The following is a 23,643-nucleotide window of genomic DNA, read 5'->3' as shown; positions in this document are numbered from 1 at the left end:
GGATAATAAAGAAATCCAATTGCATAGTTCTCGCTATCGGTTATTGAATTTGAATTTGAACTACAACTAAAGGATGTGGTACAACGGATAGAGCGGTCTAAAGTTCGAGCACTGGGTATGAAATTTTTTTTGGTACAGGAGTGTTTCCCATGAATGGGTCCTACGCGACGCGAGTCTGATTTAATCGGGCTCCAATAAAAATATCGGACACCGGATGAAAAAAAGAAGAAGAAGAATTTGAATTTGAATTTGAACTCATGTTACTGCATTACGAAACTATGGCAAGAGGACTTCTAGTTTTCCTTTTCCCTCTTTTAGCTTTGCCCATTTTAGTGGTTCATTGTTCTCATTATGGGTTATTATATATGTGGATAATTAAAAAGGATTAGTTACCAGTTTTCCACCATTAAATTATTGGATTATACTTGACTTAATTTGTATTTTACTTTGGTGTTCAATTTGATCTAGAATTCATTGGCACTTAAATCATGATCAGAATGTTGTACACATGGACATAAAGTTCATTTTCCATCAAAATATCAAAACACTTATTCCCGTATTAGTAAAGCAAAAGAGTCTGGAGTTTCATGTACAAATCACATGGGAAACTATTCATCGCAAAAGATCTCATGTGCTAAAGTCTATGAAAATTTAACAAGAAGATAATTATTCCTATTTTTATTTCTTCTAATAAAAGAAAAACAAATATACATCCAGATTATCCCTTAGATGATCAATGTCTTCATATACGTTTGCCACAATCCAATGTGATTTTGATCTTCTCTTTTCTTGATCTTCATTGTTTTTGTACGAAGTTGACCTTCATTATTGAGTCTTCAAACTTGCAAATCTGATACAAAAAGATGAAGAAATTGTTTATTGTTAAATACAATTGAAAACCGTTCTCTTGAGTTGTAGAAGTATTTGAAACACCATTTGGTTGGTTGAAACTTGAAGAATAGGGTTTTGTCGCCATTGAAGCTTCGATTAAAGCTTGGTTCGGGTTTTTGGTTTACGAAATCGGAAGCATTTTCGACAGTGTTGTCCCAAAAGCTTGAAAACATTTGAGGAGCTTATATCTCAACTTTGTGACAATTTGGTGCAGATTAGGTGAGGTTTTGGATCGAATTTTAGATAGAACTAGGTTGAAGAAGAACATGGCAGTCCGGCCCATGTATGTCATGTGTATATCATATGTACTCCACTTGTATATCATATGTATATCACAAATATTCATGTGTATAATAATACGCATATGACATACGTTATAACAATGTATAGGATATACGCATGGCATACACAGATATATAACGGAAACACACAAATATACACAACAAGAATACTGCGACACCAAACTCGTTTCCAAAACTTTAATCAAATTTTAGCAAATCAGTTCCATCGTTTCCAAGCTCCGGATTTAGCCCTCACCTAGCGGTCATACATCGTCATGTGGTGTAAAATTTCCAAGAAAGAAGCATTGCAAAGACTTTAGAGTTTGTTTGACCTAATATACAAATAATTACCCGGTTTAGCAATGAATCAGTTTTTCAAAAAGTAGCAATAATTTTTTAACAAAATATATACAATCCAGCAAAAACATGCAAATTGCATACACAAAACATACAATTATATTGTTTTAAGCAATCCGGTAGAAATATACAATTGACATACACAAAACATACAATTATGTAGTTATATTTATTTTGTATGTATTTTTTATGTCGTGCGTAACCACTGTATAACACATTGGACATACAAAAAACGTACACCCGATATACACATCCTGCATAAAGTTATTTCACCACAAGAAAAACCACCATACACATATCAAAACTACAATAAACCATTATTCCTTCAACCATAACAGTGCAAAACTATTTTCCTTATCAAAACATAATCTTTTTGAATTTGATGCATAGTATCAGTTTACTTAGGATTCAAAGCACTAGAAGATGTTCGGTCTAATCTGTAATTTTTTAAATTTTCTTTTCAATTTTTTTGGATTTTTTTGGAAGGAATATGATTTGTTCAGTACTCTGTAATTTGGGAGTGGATTATAATAACAATATGTTAAGATTTGCTTAATGCGTTATCACCAATGCAAGGGAATTTGATGCTGGAATGCAAAAAATGGATACTTAATATATTTCTTCTACATGATGAATGGTTTTAGGGAACTGATTACGCAATAAGGCAGGGAGAAGGTAGAGAAGATTGAAGCCTAAAATCAAGAAATTGCTATGTTTTGAAAATCTTACTTTATTAGGTAATTACATAAACTGCCCTAAATATAATGGTAATTAAAACTTAAAATAGCTTGGGCAATTCGCAGGAATGCCCCTTATTCGGGGTGGTCTTTAATTTTTGCCCCTCAAATTGCTAGTCTTTAATTTTTGTCCTTCGCCTAGAATACCCTGAGGTTCTGGGTTCAAACTCCAGCTCATGCATAAAAATAAATAAAAATTCGCAAGACAAGGCTTTTGGAAAAGTCTGCCTTAAGGCATAACTAAAGTTCTGACGGATCCGGCAAAGGTTGCCTTATAAGGCAGACTTTAGTTATGCCGTAAGGCAAGCTATGCCGGATCCGGCATAACTTTAGTTATGCCTTAAGGCAACCTATGCCGCATGAGGCAGACTTTTCCCAAAGACTTGCCTTGCAAATTTTTTTTTTTTTTTGACTGAGCGGGGGTTCGAACCCAGAACCTATGGATATTTTCGGCAACTTTTTTAAGTGAAGGAAAAAAATTAAAGGCCAGCAATTTGAGGGACAAAAATTAAAGACCATCCCAAAAGAAGGCCATCCGCGCAAAAAAAAATGAAATAGCTTACTTATGTGAAAATCTAAAAGCTTTAAGAATAGTAAAATTTACTTGGCATAGCTTACATTATTACCTATTTATGAAACATAACTAAACTTTACAATAATTATATTTAGTAGCTAAAATATAACATATTTACTTCCTATAGCTATCACTTTTTTACTACTCATCTGATAACTTCCCACACCCCTAAATTTAAGCCAAAAAAACGTCCTTCTCTCCTATCCCCTAAAACACGCCATTATGCCCAATATCCCTTAATTTTCTCCAATTTCAAATCAGTTTTACAATAGTTCAACTTCCTTATTTATCTCTAATTAACTACTCATTAATTTCACTCATAATTCAAATCTAATTCCCCAAAAAAGGTAAGATTCTATACTGATTTTTACGTTTCACCGTGTATTTAACTTATATTTTCATTTTTTTTTTCCGTTTGAATCAAGGCAATGCAACTCTAAATAATTAATTATCACTGTTTGTTCTTGGTTGTTTTTTGTTAGATTCAAGTGAAATGGCTAAGAAAGCTTCTACTCCGATGAGGACTAGAGGTATAGAACCCGAATTTCCAATTCCTAATGTTTTGGATTGATATTTTAATAGTTGTTTTTCATATATATTTTGGCTATATTTTTAATTGTATTTTGATTATTATGTTCAATATTACTTATTCTGGTTTCTGTTGACTATATTTCAGATATATTTTTCATATATTTTGACTATATTTTTCAAAATTTCAGAAAAATAAAAAAAATAAAAAAGTTGCAGTGAAAACGTTATTACCTCAATTATGAACTCAATTATGACTATATTTTAATTGTATTTTTTATTATTATGTTCACTATTACTTATTCTGGTTTCTGTTGACTATATTTCAGATATATTTTTCATATATTTTTCAAAATTTCAGAAAAATAAAAAAAAATAAAAAAGTTGCAGTGAAAACGTTGTTACCTCAATTATGAACTCAACTTGAATTCGATATTTCAACAGATGAATTCAAATATATATTCGTCGTTTAAAACGAGCTCTGTTCACTGGTTTGATATTGTTATTTTTCAAAGTTTTTTTATGAACTAGTTTTTGAATCTTTTTTTTTTTTTTGGTTAAAAGTATGAATGTACTTTTTGAATTCAAATTTTTTTGAATTTGTTAGCTGTTTGAATGAGATATGAGATCAGATATGGAATGGGAGGATATTTGCGTGAATCAGGGAACATTAAAAACTGATTTTAATTTAAATTGGAATAGATTTTGTTTCCATAAATATAGCACTTTCAATTTTCTCAGCGTGTGTATTTCCGCTATATTTATGCTATATTTAAGGAGACGCATCTACAAGCTAAATATAGGTCCTCTAGCTACGAATTGTAAATGTAGAACATGTAGTTATAGGTTGTTAGAAGGAGCTAAAAGGTAGCTGTTTGTGAAAATTTTACTTAAGAATAATAATGGTTAAAGCCCACAAACAAGGACATGGGCCAAACCCTCCATGAAGAGCGGTTGCTGAGCCCAATTGTAAATATAGGTAGTCTAGGGAGAAAAACCCATATATACAATAAAGTTAAAAAATTTAAAACTATACCTGAAAACTGAAAATAAATTAAAGAACTCTATAAGCACATATGAGCTCACTATAGACAAATTATGGAAAGTTTAAAGATAAAAGATATAGAGCCCGTTTGGATTGGCTTATAAGTTGGCTTATAAATTGTTCAGCTTGAGTGTTTGGGTACTGCCAACTTAAAGTCATTTTGTCTTAAAATAAGCTCAAAAAATAATTGGACCCATTTAACTTAATTTATCTAAAGCAAGCCTTATAGCCGAAACCAGCTTACAAGCCAAAAAAAATAAGTTGGACTACCCCAACTTATTTTTTTAAATTATAAGCCGCAAAAAATTTTTTTTAAGTTATAAGCCAATCCAAACGGGCTCATAGTAAGATCTAATAAATGCTCTAGTTGTTGAAAAAAAAAAAAAAGTTTCAAAGTAGCTTAAATTTAACCAGAACGTATAGGACAAATAATACCGTCTCAAAATATTTGTCACGTTTCGTTTCCGAAAGGTAATTTGACTAATTTTAGAGCTAAATTGAATTAGATTAATTCAATATTCTAAAATTAAAATTTAGATATTCGAAATTACACGAAAAATATATCAATATAGTGATTTTTTGAAAAGATCTATTGGTTAAAATTTATGTAATTTGATCCTCGAGAAGTGAAACATGATAGATATTTCGGGATGGAGTAGAAATAATCAAGGAACAAAAAAAATCACAAAAAGTTACTACTCCAATATTGACCAATAACAGAGGCCCATGTGGCCTGTGGGTCTTAAGAAAGGAACAATGACAAAAGTAAACATTTGCAGGAAAAAGCAAGCAATAGCCCACGTGGCAAAATCATCACCAATGGATTGTGGTATGTGAGGACGACAAAAGCTCTATATCCTTGCTTATATATAATAGTAATATTTATAAAATATGACGATACTTTTCAGTTTACAAAACATACCAATTGATTTCTTACAAAACATATACGAAAATTTTGTGTATGAAATGTGTATATCTCGCTCAAAGCTTAAAATTTCGCTCAGAATTTTGTGTATGAAAATTGTATGAAATATGTATATCTCGCTTAAGATTTAAAAATTTCGCTCAAATTTGTGTATGAAAATTATACAATGAAATATATATATCTTGCTCAAAAATTAGAATTCTCACATTTTTCGTGTATGAAAGCTGTATAAAAACGGTATGAAATATGTATATAACTGTATAAATTTTGTATAAAGTTCATGTTAGTTCTTGAAAATTTAATACAACTACAACAACATTTTATACAACTTTCATACAATTGTGTATCTCGCTTCAAATTCGGATGAAATTTAATACAACTGTAGAACTTAGATAAGAATCTCAAGCGAAATTGTGAGAGAATACAAAAATTTAGAATCTGACAGGATGTGTGAGAATACAAAGCGAAATTGTAACAATCAAAGTGAAATTGTAAGAATCTCAAGCGAAACTATACAACTTCGAATTTGGATGGCCATCTGGTACACAATACAAAAAATCAAAGTAAGCCATAATCCATATGATTCTCAAGCGAAAAAGAGCTAAACTGCAGCCACCAACCATGCCGAGTAGACCTAGAACTTAGATAAGAATTTGAAAGCCACCAACCATGGTCGAGTAGAACTAGAACTTAGATAAGAATCTGATAGGATCTGAGCAGATTGTAAGAGAAAAGGGGAAGGGAAGGGTAGATTTTTTTTTTTTTTTCCAGATCTGGGCAGATTAGAGAAGGAGAAGGGAAGGATGGGCTTTTAATTTTTCAGATCCATTATATTTTGTAATTAAATTGGTATATTTTGTAAATAAAGAAAAGTATTCTTATGTTTTGTAATATAGAGTTTTAAGTAGCATTATTAGGTCATTTTCCCATTTATTATCTAACAGTCCAACAATTTTCCATGCGGTCAAAATAATATTTAAAAATGATTTTTTTTTTTTTTTTTTACATAAATACAAAGTTCGAGCCAAATTTACTGAGTTCTAAATGCAGCTCTGCCCCTAGTTATACGGTTTAAGTGAAGACTAACTTAGCTACTCCATTTTTACGAGACCATGCAAGGACGACATCAATTCAATTATAGTTTATAACCATGATATATATAATTGAATTTTTTATTTCATAAAAGTACGATATTATTTGAGTTATTATAACCTGTTTAGAAGGTATAGCTGGCCATTAGATTAGTTGTACCTTCGTTAAACGACACTTCATAACGGACGAGTGAAAATTATTTTGCCCCGCCTCCCTCTTTATTTGAAAAATGAAACTTCTCCCTTAACAGTTAACTTCAAACAAGTAAAATTTGTGTTATAAAATATGTTTTTCCCACCTCATTTTGACCGAACCAGCTCAATAGAAAAACGCATGGTGAGAAACAAGTTCCATTGAAACGCTGAGAAACTTTCTAATTTTTCTATATGAAAACACTATTATTTAGGATTTTTTTCACCGACATTCGATGAAAATAATCATTGAACATTTTTCAGTGAAAAAATAGTAATTTTTTAGTAGTGTTTACCAATAATTTAGAAATTCTAATGTAAAGGTGTCACGGGAGGCCTAAGCTCTAACGTGTACACACAAAACTCAAAAAATTCAAAGTAAATCTACCGTGACACTACGTCACGTCCTATGATTAATATTGTACGCGATAACAATAATTCTCTAGGAGCCTACGTCATTTTTTGTTTTGTGTGTGGAAGTATTCCAATTCCTAATCAGAGAAGACAATTTTCACATTGACAGATAAATCTTAATGAACTCTTTTAATACATTTGCTTAATGTTGCTTAGAATTCAAGGAAGTAGAAGATTCCATTAATAATCAGATTAAACCTAAAATAAGACCTCAAGACAATAACTTCTTGGTTTGTGGGCCATTATCTTTGTTTCAAAATTCCAATTTTGTCATTAATTCCACACGGACAACTTTCTTGGACAAATATATAAAGTATTCTGCGTAAACACGCCTTCCATTGGCGATTCTTGACTTGCTAAGTCAATATTATTGTCTTCAATGCTTAAAAAGGAAAAACAAAGAAGTTTGATATTGACAAAAGCTAATAGAACATTGTGAGACTATTAACTGGCTTTGCTTTATAGAAATAGTCTGACCACTTAAGACACTATCTTTGAAATATAATTACTATCCAGAAGCGGTGATGAGGTCAGAATTTTCACTAAAGAATTTAAAATATAAAAAAGTAAATATATGAAAAAACTAAAACAATTCAACATCTACTATATATATATATATAAAAATAATTTCGACCCTGTATATATAGTGTTTTTTCGACGCCCTTCCGATACCCTAGCTCTGTCCTTGTCTTGAAGTTTCAAATTCCATAATAGAACTGCAACATCTTTCACTTGTGGAATTTAAAACTCTAAGACAATGATTGTTTGCAAAAGGACTAAAACTGGCTATTTGTGAATTCTTTTCGCTCTTTAATTTCTGCGTAAACCAACTCTTCCAATTTAATAGAACTGGAAAGGCGCGGGGAAATGAAGAAGAATCGTATCTTTTCATGCTAGTTTATTCGGGTCTCAATTCATGTGTTTTATGTTTATTTGTTGTTGTTGCTGTTTCTTCTTCTTGTTTTGGAGAAGATATGTGGAAGAAGAATTTTGTAATAGTGGAGGAGATTCTGCAATCTGTCTAACAATAACCAAGAATTATTTAAATAACCCCAGAGCTATTTAAATAATTTCAAGGAGTTTATTTCAAACAACCAGAAATATATTTAAGTATTGAAGAGAAATTTAAACATTTGGAGAGATGTTTAAATAACCTGGGGTTTTAGTTAGAACAACCGGTAAATGTTTAAACACTAAGAGTTATCGAAATATTCATTAATTGTTTAGATGCGAAGGAGGGGGAGGAGGATCGATAGTGTTTTTCACACTTCCACTCCAGCGCGACTCGAACCTTGGACTTACCGATTGTGGATAGAGGTGCTTTACCAACTGAGCAACATCACTAGTCATTTTTGAGATTATGTGCCGTTAATACTAACTAAAAAATGTGTCTCCTACCATTTCTTAAGACTTGAATCTTTTACATTTAATTTAATGTAAAAACAAGGCTTACAAGTTTCTTATAATTCAGTTTCCCAGGCGATCGCAGGCAATGGTGCTTTATGACGCGATTTGTCCTTTTTAACAGAATTAAGACCCCAACATAACTGAGGGGAAAAAAAGAAACTGTAAACCGTAAAGCATTTAAAGAAAAGAAGAAGAAAGTTTATAGTAAAGAGGATGAGCTGCCCTTATATATGCAACTGTTGCATGCTAATTACTAGCGCTACATGCACTTACTACGTTAACAAAATGTTAGTGCTGAAGTCATTCGCATGACGAGAGAAGGGTTGAATATTTCATTTCATTTCAGAAGTTTGAGACAAATGATTGAATATTTGGTAGTACTATTTTATACGAGGGTGCTTGATTGGACACGAAATTTAAGAAATAAAAGAAGACTTTTAAAACTTGTGGTCTAAAATAAACTATAGAAATTTATGTGGCTAGAAATCATTTTATAAAGTGTCATTTTTTAGGCAATAACTAAAAAAAAAAAAGAGTATCACATAAATTGGGACGGAGAAAGTACTATATTTTATTTCTTTGTTGTCCCCGATTGAAAGTCTTATTTTACTTTTTCCTCTTGCGGATAAAGTCTTTTTTATTGTTTTGCCAGAGTTAAAGTCATCGATATCTATCTTTCCAAAAGATTTATATATATATATAGTTTTTACAAATATAAAATACAGTATAATTTTTATTACTTTAATTTGCCAGAGTTTAAAGTCATCTATATCTATCTTTTCAAAAGATTTATTTATATATAGTTTTTACAAATATAAAACTACAGTATAAGTTCCATTATGCTATGGTTTTACTTAGTTTCTTAATCTTTAAATTCAAAAGAGGTGAATTTAAGATTTGATCTTTTTGGGATTCGAATTTGAAATTCAATCACAATTTATTTGATCTCTTAGGTTTGAAATTCCTTTTTTTTTTTTTTTTTTTTTTTTTTTTTTTTTTTTGTTGTTGTAATTATTTAGGAAAATTGTAACATGTATACATAATCAGAGCCAAATTAAGCTATTGAATCCGATAAACCCATAAAATTACCACTACATCTACCCTTGATAAAATAACTTCTAACTCCACTCGATAAACAATCAATTTACACTGAACGAGTACGTGAATAAAAAATCAATTTGGGAGTGAAAGGATGTAATTTTTCTTGTCTTGCTGAATTACATATTATTGCACGTCATAAATTGTTTGTTAGTTCTAATATAGCTCATGGAAATTGGAAAGTGACGCAAATTTCCCGTATGTAGTGAGAGTACTTTATAGTATGAACTATTAATCCTGAATCATATAAAAGAATTCGACATGTTTTACCATATTTTTGGGATTACACCATGTAAGTTGTTGTTGGGGAAAATTTTAGCAATTCGCTGGATCGTTTAAAGTTAAGACATCACTGATTTGGGATATTGACTTGAGTGCTTTTAAAATAATACTGTTTGAATGTTGCTTTTATTAGTTTAACTGTGCTAACAACAAATTAATGGTATTTTAAAGTTTACTACTGTAAGATCTTGTCCAAATGCATTGTTTAAAAAGAAAAGTGTAAGTCTTTGTATAATGATAAGAGGAGTGACAGCTTAAAAAGAGGTACTCATACGACTTTATCCTCTTTTTAGGTAAATGCAAACAATAATGAGTCCAATCTACGATGTGGGTATACTAGAATATTACTTTATGGCGCCATAGGAAATTGATAACAACTCTTCCTTTTGCATCTTTAATCAGTAGCTGCAAATGAAAACACGGGGTCGAAATAGGGTTGGACATGATATGGTATTTAAAATTTCGGCACGGTAATTTCGATTTCTAAAAATATTATACTATTACCGTACCAAATTAATTCGGTATGGTTCGGTCTTTTAAAGTTCGGTTTCGATATTTTACGGTACGGTAAATCGGTACCATAGTTTATCCGATTTCGTCTTACATATACTCATATCCTGGAGAATTATGACTTCCGCTACTTAAGAAACGTCTCAATTATTAAGTATAAAACACCTTACACATGTAAAAATATTCAAAAGAAAGTACAAGCAATCCCCTTCGTAAATCAATTACACAAAAAAGACATTTAAATCAAGATAGAGTAGTTAAAGTTCCAACGTTAAACAATTAGATTTCTAATAATACTAGTTTATATATTTGTTAGTATTACAATACTAAGATATATGTATTGTGTATGTAATTATATACTTCGGTATGGTATTTAGTATTTTGGTATTTTCTTTATAAATACCGAATACCGTACCGAATACCAAAATTTTTAAAAATGCATACCAAATACCATAATACCGAAACCGTAGTATAAAAAATTTCAATTTCGGTAAGATAATCGGTATCTACCATACCAAGTCCACCGCTAGGTCGAAGTGGAGAATTTCATTCTTTTACGCTCGGTACTTCTTGAACTATCCTTACACTGGTTCATAATAAGTGTCCACTTCGAATGTGTACGATACAGAGAAAAATATTTTTTAATATTTTCATGTTCGGTTAGACAAGATTTTTTAAAAATATTTTCTTTAGAAAATAAGTGACATAAAAATAGGGAAATAACTTTCCTAATGAAACTAAGTAGGAAAAATAAGCTCCACAAATGACATTCCGCATTGATTGTCTCCTTCCCACCCACCACCCACCACCCACCCCCACACCCCATCTCCACCCTACCACCTTCCCCACGCCACACCTCACACCCCACACCCACCATCCATGACACCACCTCACCACGCACTCACCATCCACCCCCACATCCCACACCCACCATAACCCCACCACCAATACCCCCACCTAAAATAGGAAGATTATAATTAATTCTATCTTGAGTTTGTAAATTGATAAAATTTTTGGAACGGATAATTTCAGTAATGTGGACAATTAATATGAGACGGAGGGATTTAAACACTCTGAAAAAGGGTAAAATGGTAAAGTCTTAGAGAGGAGTGTCTCAGGTCCTTTAAAATTTGGCAGGCCTTACGTCAATCGGAGGTGGACCCCCCTTAGGCAATTATAAAATCACCAAACTTTATGTTTACCACCCAAAGTAGAGAGAGACACATAAAGTAGGACAAGATCATGTTGTTTTTGGAAGTTGTTTGATGTCTATTCAGTCCTCTCCTAAAAGCTAACCACATTTTACTCGTTGGCCTTAAAGTATCAGGAGTGAATATCGTTTTTGTATTAATTAAGATTTAAGAGTAGAGGGGGTTATATGCAAGGTAGAAATTTACTCGTGTCAACTGTTCATGTTAAATCAATAGATATGCATAGTATATATTTTATATAGTGCTAAATGATAATTAATTAAAGTGCTCCCTTACCTCATTAAATGATCACCTAAGTTTATTCGGTTTGATATAAATATTAGGTGTGGGTAAATATTTACGCATATCTAATATCAGAACTGTTTACCTGTAAAACGGTTCAGTTGAATTTGTACACATGATTAGAGACACGTAAATCAAAGTAACCAATAAGATTAAAGTTGCTAGTATTGAAATATCGTAAATAGATGCAAATAAGATAAACAAAGAGAGAGAGCCTGGAATATAGACGCTTATCCGAGGTTAGACTCCTCTTGTTATTGATGAGCCGTGACTCCGGAGCTTAGTAACGCAATAGCAAGAATATAAATTGTACATTAATGTGAGATTAAGAACTTTGTGTATTAGCTTGAATATCGTGTCCCTTACAATAGGAATTACCTCCTCTATTTATTCTTAGAGCTAGGGGAACATGTTCCACGTTTCATGCCCCTGATCATAATAAGCCTTAAAGGCATGACAATAATGTACAATAAAAAGAGTCATAAAGTCGCAATAATAATGAATTTGTAACACCCAAGCTATGTAATAACGGATGACCGTTAGGCCTCTCAGGTCCGAAGAAGCTGCGTGTTACAGCGGACCTGTAGCTTCTTCCGGTACCATAGATCTTCCCCCGGTGGCAATGATGCTGACTCATCCAAAGTCTCACCCTTCGTGTCACTTGTCTCGACCACATTGGTACAGCTGGATCATCTATATTACCCAATACAGATAGTCCCTCCACTTTTTCGGGATTCGAATAGGTTTTCCCGGGAAGTGGAAGAGTCATCATAACCAGGGGCAGAGCCAGAGCCAGAACATTTGATAAGGGGGTTCAAGAAAATTAAAAAATAAACACGCGAAGAAATCAAAACAAACACAATTCTCTATTGAAAGTGCAAGTATATTGCTACAACTGTACACGACGAGGTTTCATTTCTTGAAATGTTTTTATAATAGCATCATTAGAAATCCTATTAAACACATCTTTTTCTACATAAGATACCAAGCAACCACCAAAATAACCCTCATTCATTCGACTCTGCAAGTCATTCTTGATAAACTTCATTGCCGAAAAAGCTCTTTCAACGGATGCAGTGGCAACTGGCAAAAGCAAGGCAAGTTTCACTAAGCGGAATACAAGAGGATAATTTGAATGCTTCTTTGTCTGAACTAATCTTTTTGAAAGATCACAAAGTCTTTTTAGATCGGAGAACCTTTCATCAAGATCACGAACATCAATAATGTAACTCGCAAGTTGATTCTTAAGAGCCCCCATACTAAATTCATCAAAGTCATCAGGATAACGTTCAGCCATTCTCATTATTTTCCTGAGATCAAAACTAGAAAATGAGTCAATTGGATTTAAACAAGCAATTCCATGAAGCAAATCAGTCGTTACTTCATCAAAACGATAAGAAAGCTCTTGAATTTGCCAATCAATAACTTTGCAAAACACTTCAACGTAATAATGGTGTGAGATAGTACAACCAAAGAAGTTTACGCCGTGATCTCAAAGAGGTAAAGTACAACTCATCTAAATTAGGTACCAAAATTTCATACTTGATACAAAATTTAGATACTTTATTAATAAGCGAACCCCATTCTTCCTCCCTTAACTTTTGCAACCTTTTCTTTGCTACTTAAACAAGTAGCATGGCATTTGCGATATCTTGCTCCTTTTTCTGTCAGCATTTGTTAAGCTATTCTGTGATTGCTAAAATATCTCTCATCAAATGCAATATGAACGCAACATCAAATGTTTGACATGCTCTGAGAAATCCCATTGCCTTGGCACTTTCATTAGGACAATGTGAATCAACAACAATATCATCAATTACATCAACAATTGAACCAAACATAAGAATAAAGTTACTAAAAGATTTGTAGTGGGATCCACAACAAGTATCACAAGCTCTAGTAAGACCAAATTCTTGATGCAAGCCCCTACCAGATTCCAGTTCACCCATATCTAATGCCTTTTGAATTCTTTTCTTTTGAGATTCTCGATATTCATCCATGCGTTTAAAAGAAGCTCCCAACATATTCAAAATACTCGAAACCAATAGTACAAACTCTTCCACTTCAACACACTTTTTAGAAACCGCAACAAGACTTAGTTGAAGTTGATGAGCAAAGCAATGAACAGAATGAGCCGATCTACTTTCTTGCCTAATCATCATTTTAAGGCCATTGATTCTACCTTTCATATTACTTTGCCCCGTCGTAACATTGTCCACGTACATAAGAAAGACTCAAGGAGTGTTGAGCAAGTAAATTAACCATTGCTTCTTTTAGAGATGATGCACAAGTATCTTGAACATGAATAATGTCCATAAGTCGCTCCATCACAAATCCCATTCTATCAACATATTGTAAAACTACGGCCATTTGCTCCTTGCGTGACACATCAAAAGATTCATCAACCAACAAGGCAAAGTAATCACCATTTAATTCTTCTATGATAGCCTTAATTGTTTCAATTTTGCACGCAGTCACAATTTCTTTTTGAATCATTGGAGAAGTCATCAGATTATTTGGTGGAGCATGTTTCAATACAAAATCTTTAATGTTATCACACCTTTTAGAATACCATGAAATAATTTCAAGAAAATTACCTCTGCTAAGTGATGATTTAGATTCATCATGACCCCGAAATGCCAATCCCTGATTCAAAAGAAGCCTTACAACATCAACTGAAGCAGTTAAGCGGAGCCGATACTCATGCTTAAATTGAGTATCTTGCCTCACAAGTGCAGATTGAATAGATTGTTCTTGTTGCTCTAGATCTTCACAATTTTTTCTTGCCTGATTATGAATGCTATTTCTGCCACCAACATGTTTTTTAACACTCTTCTTTTTTTGCCAACTCTTAAACCCTATGGTCGAAAATACATCACCCCCACCTTGATGAATATTATCGTCTTTAAATAGATAGCAATTCAAACAAAAGACTGCACCTTTACTTTGACTATACTCTAACCAATTAGAATATCCACTAAACCACTGAGGATTAAAACGACGCATGTATCTAGAAACTTTTGTTTTATGATACTCTTTAAGCCAAGGTTGACAAGGACCTCTCCTAAGGTATTCTCTTCGAATAACATCACGATGATTTGGATGAAAGTCCAAGATTTGAGTTCTTTCACTCGGATCATGCTTTAAAGAATTCAAATCAAATTCCTGAGAAGAAAGCAATGGTACTTCTGAGTGATTGACATTTTCTTCTGGATTAGGTTGATCATGAGAGTCCAAACTTGATTTTGGAACTTTGGTAAAATAATTCTTCACTGACTTTTGAGCCTGAATTATAATAAAAATTTAGTTAGAATTAAAGGCACAATGTCGATCTTAAAAGAAAATAAAGCAATCAGTAACCTTAAGCATATCCCATTTCAAATGCCCACAGATTATCCTATATTATAAAAAACCTACCAAATGTCTCAATAAGCAAGAAAACAACTTAACCACAATCCAGCACACATAAAAGGGAATTGATAACTATATAAAAAATCTACACTTTGATTCTTTTATCAACTAAAAATAAATATCTGGAAGACCAATTTTGCAAACAAACAACATTTAAGAATTAAAACAATTAAGGCTTGGGGTTCACCCATTTCACAAAATGGGTCAGCTACCTATTTCACAAAATGGGTTGATTAACAACTAACAAGGGAACAATAACGAGTTTGTTGTGATTTTGAGTATGGTGAAAAATAAGAGAGAAAAAAAAAACCCTTGGAACTGGAAGCCATCATCAGGAGCGAAGGCCGAAGAAGATGACAGAGTAGGGGGTGGATAAGATGAACAAGAGCAAAGATGTTGAACAAAAAAGGTAGCAGCCCAGCGTGAGTTGACAAAGAACAAGCTATGACATTGTTACTTTGCAACACCTTTTGAAATTAGGGATTCTTTTATCCCCAATAGCTCACATTTTTTTAATAATAATAATAATAGTAATAATAATAAATACAGTCCAGCAGGCAGCAGTCCTGCACGACACCGTTCTGTTAAATTTAAAAAATAAAATAAAAGTGGACTGGATAAAAAAGGGTTAAAAAGTGTCGTTACAGAGAATCGAACCCGCAACCATGGGCTCAACGGTAGGCGCCTCAGCCGCTGAGCTGAGTTCTCCATTATGTTAAGGGGATGCAACATCAATATTTATACATGAATAAAAAAATTGATCCCATATATATAGTGCAATTTTCCGACGAAGGGGGTTCGATTGACACCCCTTGCACCTCTGTAGTTTCGCCCCTGAATATAACAAACGTGTCTGAGACGCTTTAATTTAATGACAAGACACGCCGTTTGACGCTCTGGTTTTTGCATAACACGTGCCCATCATCGAGGGGTACCGGTTTGCATCCCCCCTCGTAGGGTCCCGAGGCCAAATGATGACCCTACGAGCCTCATGATGACTCTAGGTCTCTTCCTGCTTAAAAATATACCTTCCTTCTATCCTCACTTCTTTCATCCCATCTTTTGCATTTTTGAAGAGCAATGATTCCGAAATTAAATTCTGATCATCGGAAAACCAAAATTCTTAACTTATTTCTTTGTACCACCACTCTAAAAACAACATCATGTCTTCTTCCAACTCACCCAGAAATGCCACTTCTTTTGCCATTGCTGCCACCCCACCGTCATTGACGGCCGTGCTAGAGGTGGCGAGAAACGTAATCCTCCCGCCAGATCCAACATCCCCAAAAACTGAAATTGGGATGATGATTTTACACCCAAAGCTGCTATCTTGGGTAAACCCGGAGCCCGAGACTCCTATGTTGGTGATTACCGAACTCGAATCACCCCCAATCGCCTCCCCGTAGTCTGAAGGGACTGCCGGTGGGAGGACGCGAAAATCCTCCTCCCGGGTCCAGATGAGAGAATCACTTCTCACCGGCAAGGATATTCCTTCTTCTATACGTACCCATTCTCAATGAAAATTGGGAACGAGGTAGACGAGGTGATTTTAGAGATATGTCGTCGTTATAAAGTGTGCATGGCCCAGATAAGCCCTTAAGTATGTAGAGCCGTAGCGAGTATCCGGTACTTTTCTGAACAAGCTTAAGTGGGCTTTTGTCTGGCCCATATGATCCGAGTCTATTCTCCCCGAATCTTTCGGGGAGGCATCATAAAGCTCAGGAGGAGGGGCAGCAAGTCTTTGATGACCGACCTTGACGATGACCATGACCGAGGGTGGGCAGAACGCTTTGTATTAATCAATACCATCAACCTGCTTCCTCTCGATGATAGGCCCATCCTCGAGACCTGGAATGAAACTCGTAAGTGTATATTCCTTTCATAGTTCTTGCTTCTACGAGCCTTACTAGTGGAACCTCAACCCCTTTTTTATAATCAGTTACCATTTGGAAGCCCCCAAAGATCGAGAATATTGAGGATTAGATCTAGAGCATACTAGATGTCTCAACCCCCGATACCTGTACCTGGAAAATACTCTTTGAGGACCGAAAGTGGATCCCAGTAACCATGGCAAGTCCGCTTTTAAGACCGCTTCCTATCCTTTCCTGTTCTGACTGAGCTACCGGATACTTACATTTGCATTCTTGCTGTCCCAGATTTTGAAATCAACTCATGCACCCCTCATCCCAGAAGTTCCCGAGGACGCATCTGTGACCCTCGAGAGAGTGGAACAGACTAATGAGCGCAAAAGTGCTCGAAAGAAAACTTCTTCAAGCCCCCGATCCGGGGTTAAACGAACTAAAAGAAAGCTAACAAAAGGCTTGAAAGGATCCGAATCAATCCTTCCATCAACTTCTCAACCACCAGCCGAAAATACCAGCATTCGATAGAATGTGAATCTGGAGAGTTCGGATGAAGACGACGTGCCGTTCTCAAAGAGCGTTGGCTGGAGAAGCATTCCTGGTGCCGACGTCGAGAGCGAACCTGCCCTGTGGGCTGAAATGGCTATAGCTGAGCTTGGAGCCTCGGCGACCCAAGCTAACTTCACCCCAGTAGAATATGGATCCGCTGGCCGTTATTCTCGAGCTCCTGCCTCATCTGCTACCTGGCTCCCCCGGCACCTGTCTCTGTAACTACCGCCCTCGATTCTGCTGCTCCTCCGAGCCAAGAGCATGGCCCTTCGTCCCCCCGAGAGAGTTTCGTCAATGAGTACCCTGCTTCGGCTAATGAACTAAATGCATTCAGACAGGTTGCCTTTCAAGTCTCAGCTGAGTGCCACCTTCTGTCCCAGCCTGTGGGGATTGCTAATTATATGTAGTATGTGGCCTCGAAGAGAGACAAAATGAATACAAAGAAGGTCTCACCCGAATGGCTGATTAATGTTGGAAATCATGTCGCCGCCCGGGTGAGACCAATTCCATAGTTGCTTCTAATAAAATTTTGCTTCTGCCATTTTTAACTTTTCCGTGATACAGGTTGGCTTTCTTTACAACGAGAGACCGCAACGGATGATCACGAAAAAAGACGCTCTCAATCGGGAAAGGGACTTAGCTATAGAGAAGATGCCGGCTACTGAAGCAAAGTTAGCTCGGGCGAATGAGTTGGAGACCATGCTCGGACAGGTTGAAGAAGAGAAGAAAGTCTTCCGAGAGCAAGCCACAATTTTGCAGGACAAGGCTGATGATTAGAGGAAGAGGTGGAACATGGCAAATAATCAAATTTTTGACCTAACAGCTTGGGTGTCTGCATTGGAAGTTGATGTTCACTCCCTGGATGACGTTTTCGAGGCCAAGGACACTGAGATTGCTGTTGTTCGTGCTGAGAATGAAAAAGGCGAAAGACCAGCTGGCTGTGGTTAAGGCCTAGAATCTCGAGCACCGGGACGACAATCTAAAGCTTTCAGTGACCATAAATGCACTCCGGAGCGAAAATGCTGATCTGATCCTTGCTGCGGATATGGCCGAGGCCAAGTTCCAGTCCGCTGTTGACAGCCAAGACTTGGCCATGATTCGGAGCTCTTACCAGATGAGAAGGGAGACTCTTGAAGCCATTAGGGATGGGCTCATAAGCGACCTTGAAGCTGAGATCGAGAAGTCCCTCCTATTCGAGCAAAGGTCGGTGGAGTCCCCATAAGAAGGGAACCAGGATGAAGGAGATGGAGATAATGCCTCTATTGATGAAGAGGCCATTGAAGAATCTGTGCCGGCTGCAAGCTAAGATCTCCCCTCGAAAGCAACTCCCCGTCTCTCTGCAATGTCTCCGAGCGCTTCCGGATCTCCTCAGCTTCCGTTTAAGTCTCCCTAGAACTTTGAAAACCTTGCAATTCCTTTTTTTGTTTTGAAAACTTTGATTGTACCACAGAACCAAGTGTGTTGGTCTGCTGGTTTTGTAACTCCTCTATTGGTCCCGGGAAAATAGAACCTGGAGGTAATATTTAATGAAAATTTGATGAACCCATATACTGCAACTTTAATTTTATCTTCACACTTTGAGTATCAAACTTTCATATATGTTGTTGCCTTTACCTCAAAGACCGGGATGATTTATTTGATTTTGCTCCAGAGACTTTGGGTGCAACTAGGCCTTTCTTCTAAAGGATTCGGACTTTAACAATTTTAAATGCCTTACGGGAGTAGTTTTAGTCCGAATCGTACTTAAACTAATTTGCAGACAAGTCCGTAGAATTTCTTTTTGACTTTACCTTCTCTGTTAGAAGTTTTAAATATTATAAGAGAGGGTCCTTATGTCTCGGTGCTAAGAAAAGGACGTATCCTTATTCATTTTGGCACAAATGTTTTCGGCATAACGTTCACTTGCGTCAATTTATCGAACTCTGCTTGTCGTGGCAAAGAAATTTGCTTAACATGGCTAAAATTTTTGCTTAACATGGCAAGGAAAGTAACTTCTTAACATGGAAAGGAATATGAACAACATATTTCAAAGTGAGAAAATTCCATTTCCATAAGTTTTCCATAAATTTCGAATACATATAGACATTTCAACTGAGTAGTCCCCAGTATTAGTGTAGTTCATCTTATATATATGTCGCCCCCCAATGTTTGGAAGCAAAGTATGAGGTTCCAGACATTGAATGATGCCCAGGAAAATCTAATGACGACCAAATGGTACTGCCTAGTTAAAAACCTTACCGGAAAAACTCAATTGGGACAAAAATTGGATGAAGGGAAAAAGAGTGCAGTACTACCGGCCACAGTTCCCCGGATAAGCATAATATCTTTTGAGGAAACTTACATTTTAATTATTGGGGACTTCCTTTTCGTCTGCATCCTCGAGCTTGTGCGAGCTTTTTCTGGCAATACCAATCACCTTGTACGGGCCTTCCCAGTTTGGACCTAGCTTTCCAGCATTTGCATTTCGAGTAATTTGAGTGACCTTCCGTAGCACCAAGTCCTCGAGCTTGAAATGACAAAGGTTGGTGCGACGATTATAGTATCGCTCCATCCGCTGTTTTTGAGCCATCATTCGAATGTACGGGAGGTCTCTGTGTTCCTCTAATATATCCAGCTGAACCGACATTACCTCAGAGTTAGCCTGTTCTTGTCCCAAATCATACCGAGGGCTAGGAGCTCCGACTTCCACCGAGATCAACGCCTCTGCTCCATACACCAGGGAGAAAGGGGTTTCACCGATGCTGGATTTCGCCGTGGTTTTCTATGCCTGTTGCACCTCCGGTAACTTTAAAGGCCATGCTCCCTTGACATCTTCTAACTTCTTCTTCAGATTTAGGATAACTGTCTTGTTTATTGAATCCGCATGACCGTTTCCACTGGGATGGTAAGGGGAAGAAGTGATCCTTTTGATGCTCAACTCCTCAAGAAAACTTGCAACTTTGGCTCCAATAAACTGCGGGCCATTATCACAAGTGATTTCCTTTGGAATTCCAAACCGACAGATTATGTGGTTCCAAATGAAATCAATCACTTCCTTCTCTCTGATCTTTTTGTAAGCTGTAGCCTTGACCTATTTAGAAAAGTAATCTATAACCATTAGTACAAATCGTACCTGACCAGGCCCCTGCCAGCGATAACCCTACTATGTCCATCCCCATTTCATGAACGGCCCAGGCGAAATAATCGGGTGTAACTCTTCGCTGGGCTGATTCAACATTTGAGCGTACTGCTGACACTTGTCACACCTCCGAAAGAACGCCTTAGAATCCTCTTCCATTCGAGGCCAATAATACCCAGCTCGAAGCAACTTCTTTGAAAGCGACTCCGCACCGAAATGATTACCACAGATCCCCTCGTGTACTTCCTGCATGACGTAATCCGACTCCTCAGGTCCTATGCACCTTGCCATCTGGCCAAAAAAACACCTGCCGTGAAGCAGACCACCAATGACGTTGTAGCGGGCCGCCTTTGTTCGCAAAGCCCTTGAAGCCTTTGAGTCTTTCGGTAGCTTCCTGTGATTGAGGTAGTCCAAGAACTCATTTCGCCAATTCCATATGAGGCTTGTTGAATTGACTTAATCATACCTTGACTGATCTAAGGCTGAATGCAGTAACTGGACCACAAATATTGAGTTCGGGCCTGCAGACTCCGTAGACTAGCCCAAATTGTCCAATGCATCAGCTTTCACATTCTCCTCGCTGGGAAAGTGCACCGCTGTCCACTCCTGAAACCGAGCTAGCAACCTCAAGACCTTCTCTAGGTACTTTCCGTGCACTTGATTTACCACCAGGAGGAAGTACCCTTACAACATCATACCAGTGATCGAGAGAAACCACAATAGATCATGTTTCCATGTGGTGGAATATATCGGGGCAACCCATTCTGAAGAGGAAATTCACAAACCTATGCCAACAGTCTAAAAAATGATTGCCTCCACAATGTTGAGGAATGGTTTTGAGACAGGGAGAGGCATGGGAAAAGATTTGGAAGGCGTAACAGAACCTGTGCCGATCCCAAAGAAAAACTACTACTTCGGTCTGGGGTATACTCCTGTCAAAGGCGAGCTCACAAAAGCCATCCGGAGAGAACCAAGAAGGGAAAATCTACCTCAGCCAATTTCGGGGTTGTACCAGTCATTTCCCACAATAGTGCCGATGCAGAAAGGCAAAGAAGCTAATGAGGGGCTGGAGCTGCTGTTTCGAGAGGAGGAATGCTGTGCAATCATCAAAGAATGCCAAGAGATGCCTACCATACTCAGCCTAAAGCTGGGAAACTGTTTGGACAATTGGGGATCCACTCCCCTCTTGGTTCCTCGGTAAAAAGATGGACTTCTTTTAATCCTTTTGCTAAAAACGGTGACATCGGTCGAGGCTCGAATGATCACCCCCTTTTAAAAAATTATCTCGTAATGTTAAAAATGAGAATGATTCGACGTTGTTCCGGATCAGGATCGCAGTTTGTAATCAATTACTTTCGAATCAATGAAATCCTCGATCTACACAAAAGCATTATCTTTTACTAATATTAATAAAATTTATCTTCTAATCATACATAATGGATAATAACAAAACCTAATGTTACTTCGCCTTACTTTTTCAGTAAGAACAGTAATAAAACAACCGAAAATGTCATGGCATGTCGTGAAACTATTGAGGAAAATGACGAACAAGAGTACGAGGAATACGACGAAGAGACGATGATGCCAGAGGGCTTAGTAGTAGAGCTGGATGAACGGGAGGATAAGAAAAATCTAAACATGGACAAAACCGGGGTGATCAACCTCGGTGACGAAGAAAATATCAAAGAAACACGAATCAGTGTTCACTTAGAAGCACCACAGAAGGAAAAGCTCATAACTATGTTAAAGGAATACATGGACGTCTTAGCCTGGTCATATGCTGATATGCCAGGATTGAGCACTGAAATAATGGCCCACATATTGCCTATCAGGGAAGGCTTCATGCCAGTCAAGCAAAAGACCCGGACATTTAAGCCGGACATGAGTATCGGGATTAAGAACGAAGTGGAAAAACACATCAAGTCCGCAATAGTGGAGGTAACGTTGTACCCCACTTGGTTGGCCAACATATGCCAGTACCCAAGAAGGATGGAAAAATCCGAATCTGCGTAGACTACCGAGATCTCAACTGGGCCAGTCCAAAGGATAATTTTTCCCTTCCGAACATCCACATTCTCATAGACAACTGCGCCAAGCACGAGTTGCAGTCTTTTGTGGGTTGTTTCACCGGGTATCGACAGATACTCATGAGTAAAGAAGATGCTGAGAAGACAACCTTCATCACAGCTTGGGGAGTCTACCATCATCGGGTAATGCCGTTAGGCCTCAAGAATGCCGGCGCCACATATATGAGAGCCATGACTACCCTATTCCATGACATGATGCACCGAGAAAGCGAGGTCTATGTGGATGATGTCATCATAAAGTCAAAAGAAAGCTCAGAACATACCGCACACCTGCATAAATTCTTTGATAGGCTTCACAAATTCAACCTGAAGCTAAACCTAGCAAAATGTGTGTTTAGAGTGCCAGCGGGTAAATTGCTAGGGTTCATAGTCAGCCACAGAGGCATTGAGTTAGACCCCATGAAAAAAAAGGCAATTCAGGAATTGTCGCCTCCTAAAACCAAGAAAGAAGTCATGAGTTTCTCGGGAAGGCTGAACTACATCGGAAGATTCATTGCCCAGTCAACTATGATTGTGAAACCAATCCTTAAATTGCTCAAGAAGGATGCTTCCACAAAATGGACGGAAGAATGCCAAGAGGCGTTCGACAAAATCAAGAAATATCTCTCCAATCCCCCCATCCTAGTGATACCCAGGCTAGGGAGTCCACTGCTACTGTACCTCTCAGTATCAAAAAATGCTTTTGGGTGCATGCTTGCCCAACATCACGAGGAGGGCAAAAAGGAACATGCCATCTACTAGCTGTGCAAGAAGTTCACATCCTGCGAGTCAAGATACACACTCATAGGGAA

At 36.6% G+C, this 23,643-nt stretch overlaps 2 protein-coding genes across 2 annotated transcripts; both read right to left on the bottom strand.

Annotated features, from left to right (window-relative positions):
- Positions 1-12,714: 12,714 nt before the first annotated feature.
- Positions 12,715-13,825, bottom strand: LOC132061435 (uncharacterized). The gene is made up of 2 exons (XM_059454256.1): positions 13,573-13,825; positions 12,715-13,262 (listed from the first exon to the last, which is right to left on the bottom strand). Exons 1-2 carry the CDS (start codon positions 13,823-13,825, stop codon positions 12,715-12,717), a joined length of 801 nt encoding a protein of 266 aa, XP_059310239.1.
- A 190-nt stretch (positions 13,826-14,015) lies between these two features.
- Positions 14,016-17,694, bottom strand: LOC132061434 (uncharacterized). The gene is made up of 4 exons (XM_059454255.1): positions 17,601-17,694; positions 16,419-16,526; positions 16,265-16,335; positions 14,016-15,110 (listed from the first exon to the last, which is right to left on the bottom strand). The coding sequence occupies exons 1-4, from the start codon at positions 17,692-17,694 to the stop codon at positions 14,016-14,018; spliced, it is 1,368 nt and encodes a 455-aa protein (XP_059310238.1).
- Positions 17,695-23,643: the final 5,949 nt, after the last annotated feature.

Source organism: Lycium ferocissimum, chromosome 6 (genome assembly GCF_029784015.1).
Source record: "Lycium ferocissimum isolate CSIRO_LF1 chromosome 6, AGI_CSIRO_Lferr_CH_V1, whole genome shotgun sequence".
Taxonomy (NCBI): Eukaryota; Viridiplantae; Streptophyta; class Magnoliopsida; order Solanales; family Solanaceae; genus Lycium; species Lycium ferocissimum.
The sequence above is the reverse complement of the archived record's forward strand: the minus strand, read 5'-3'. Positions and strand labels throughout refer to the sequence as shown.

Excerpts from the sequence above, each read along its gene's own strand:
- LOC132061435 (XM_059454256.1), bottom strand. The coding sequence starts at position 13,825 with ATGGATGAATATCGAGAATCTCAAAAGAAAAGAATTCAAAAGGCATTA. Across the intron at positions 13,263-13,572 it reads AATGGGATTTCTCAGAGCAT|TGTTTTGCAAAGTTATTGAT; the intron begins GTCAAACATTTG and ends ATTACGTTGAAG.
- LOC132061434 (XM_059454255.1), bottom strand. The coding sequence starts at position 17,694 with ATGCTTCTCCAGCCAACGCTCTTTGAGAACGGCACGTCGTCTTCATCC. Across the intron at positions 16,336-16,418 it reads AAAAGAAGTGGCATTTCTGG|AATTTAATTTCGGAATCATT; the intron begins GTGAGTTGGAAG and ends TCCGATGATCAG. Across the intron at positions 15,111-16,264 it reads GAAGTGAGGATAGAAGGAAG|GCTCAAAAGTCAGTGAAGAA; the intron begins GTATATTTTTAA and ends ATTATAATTCAG.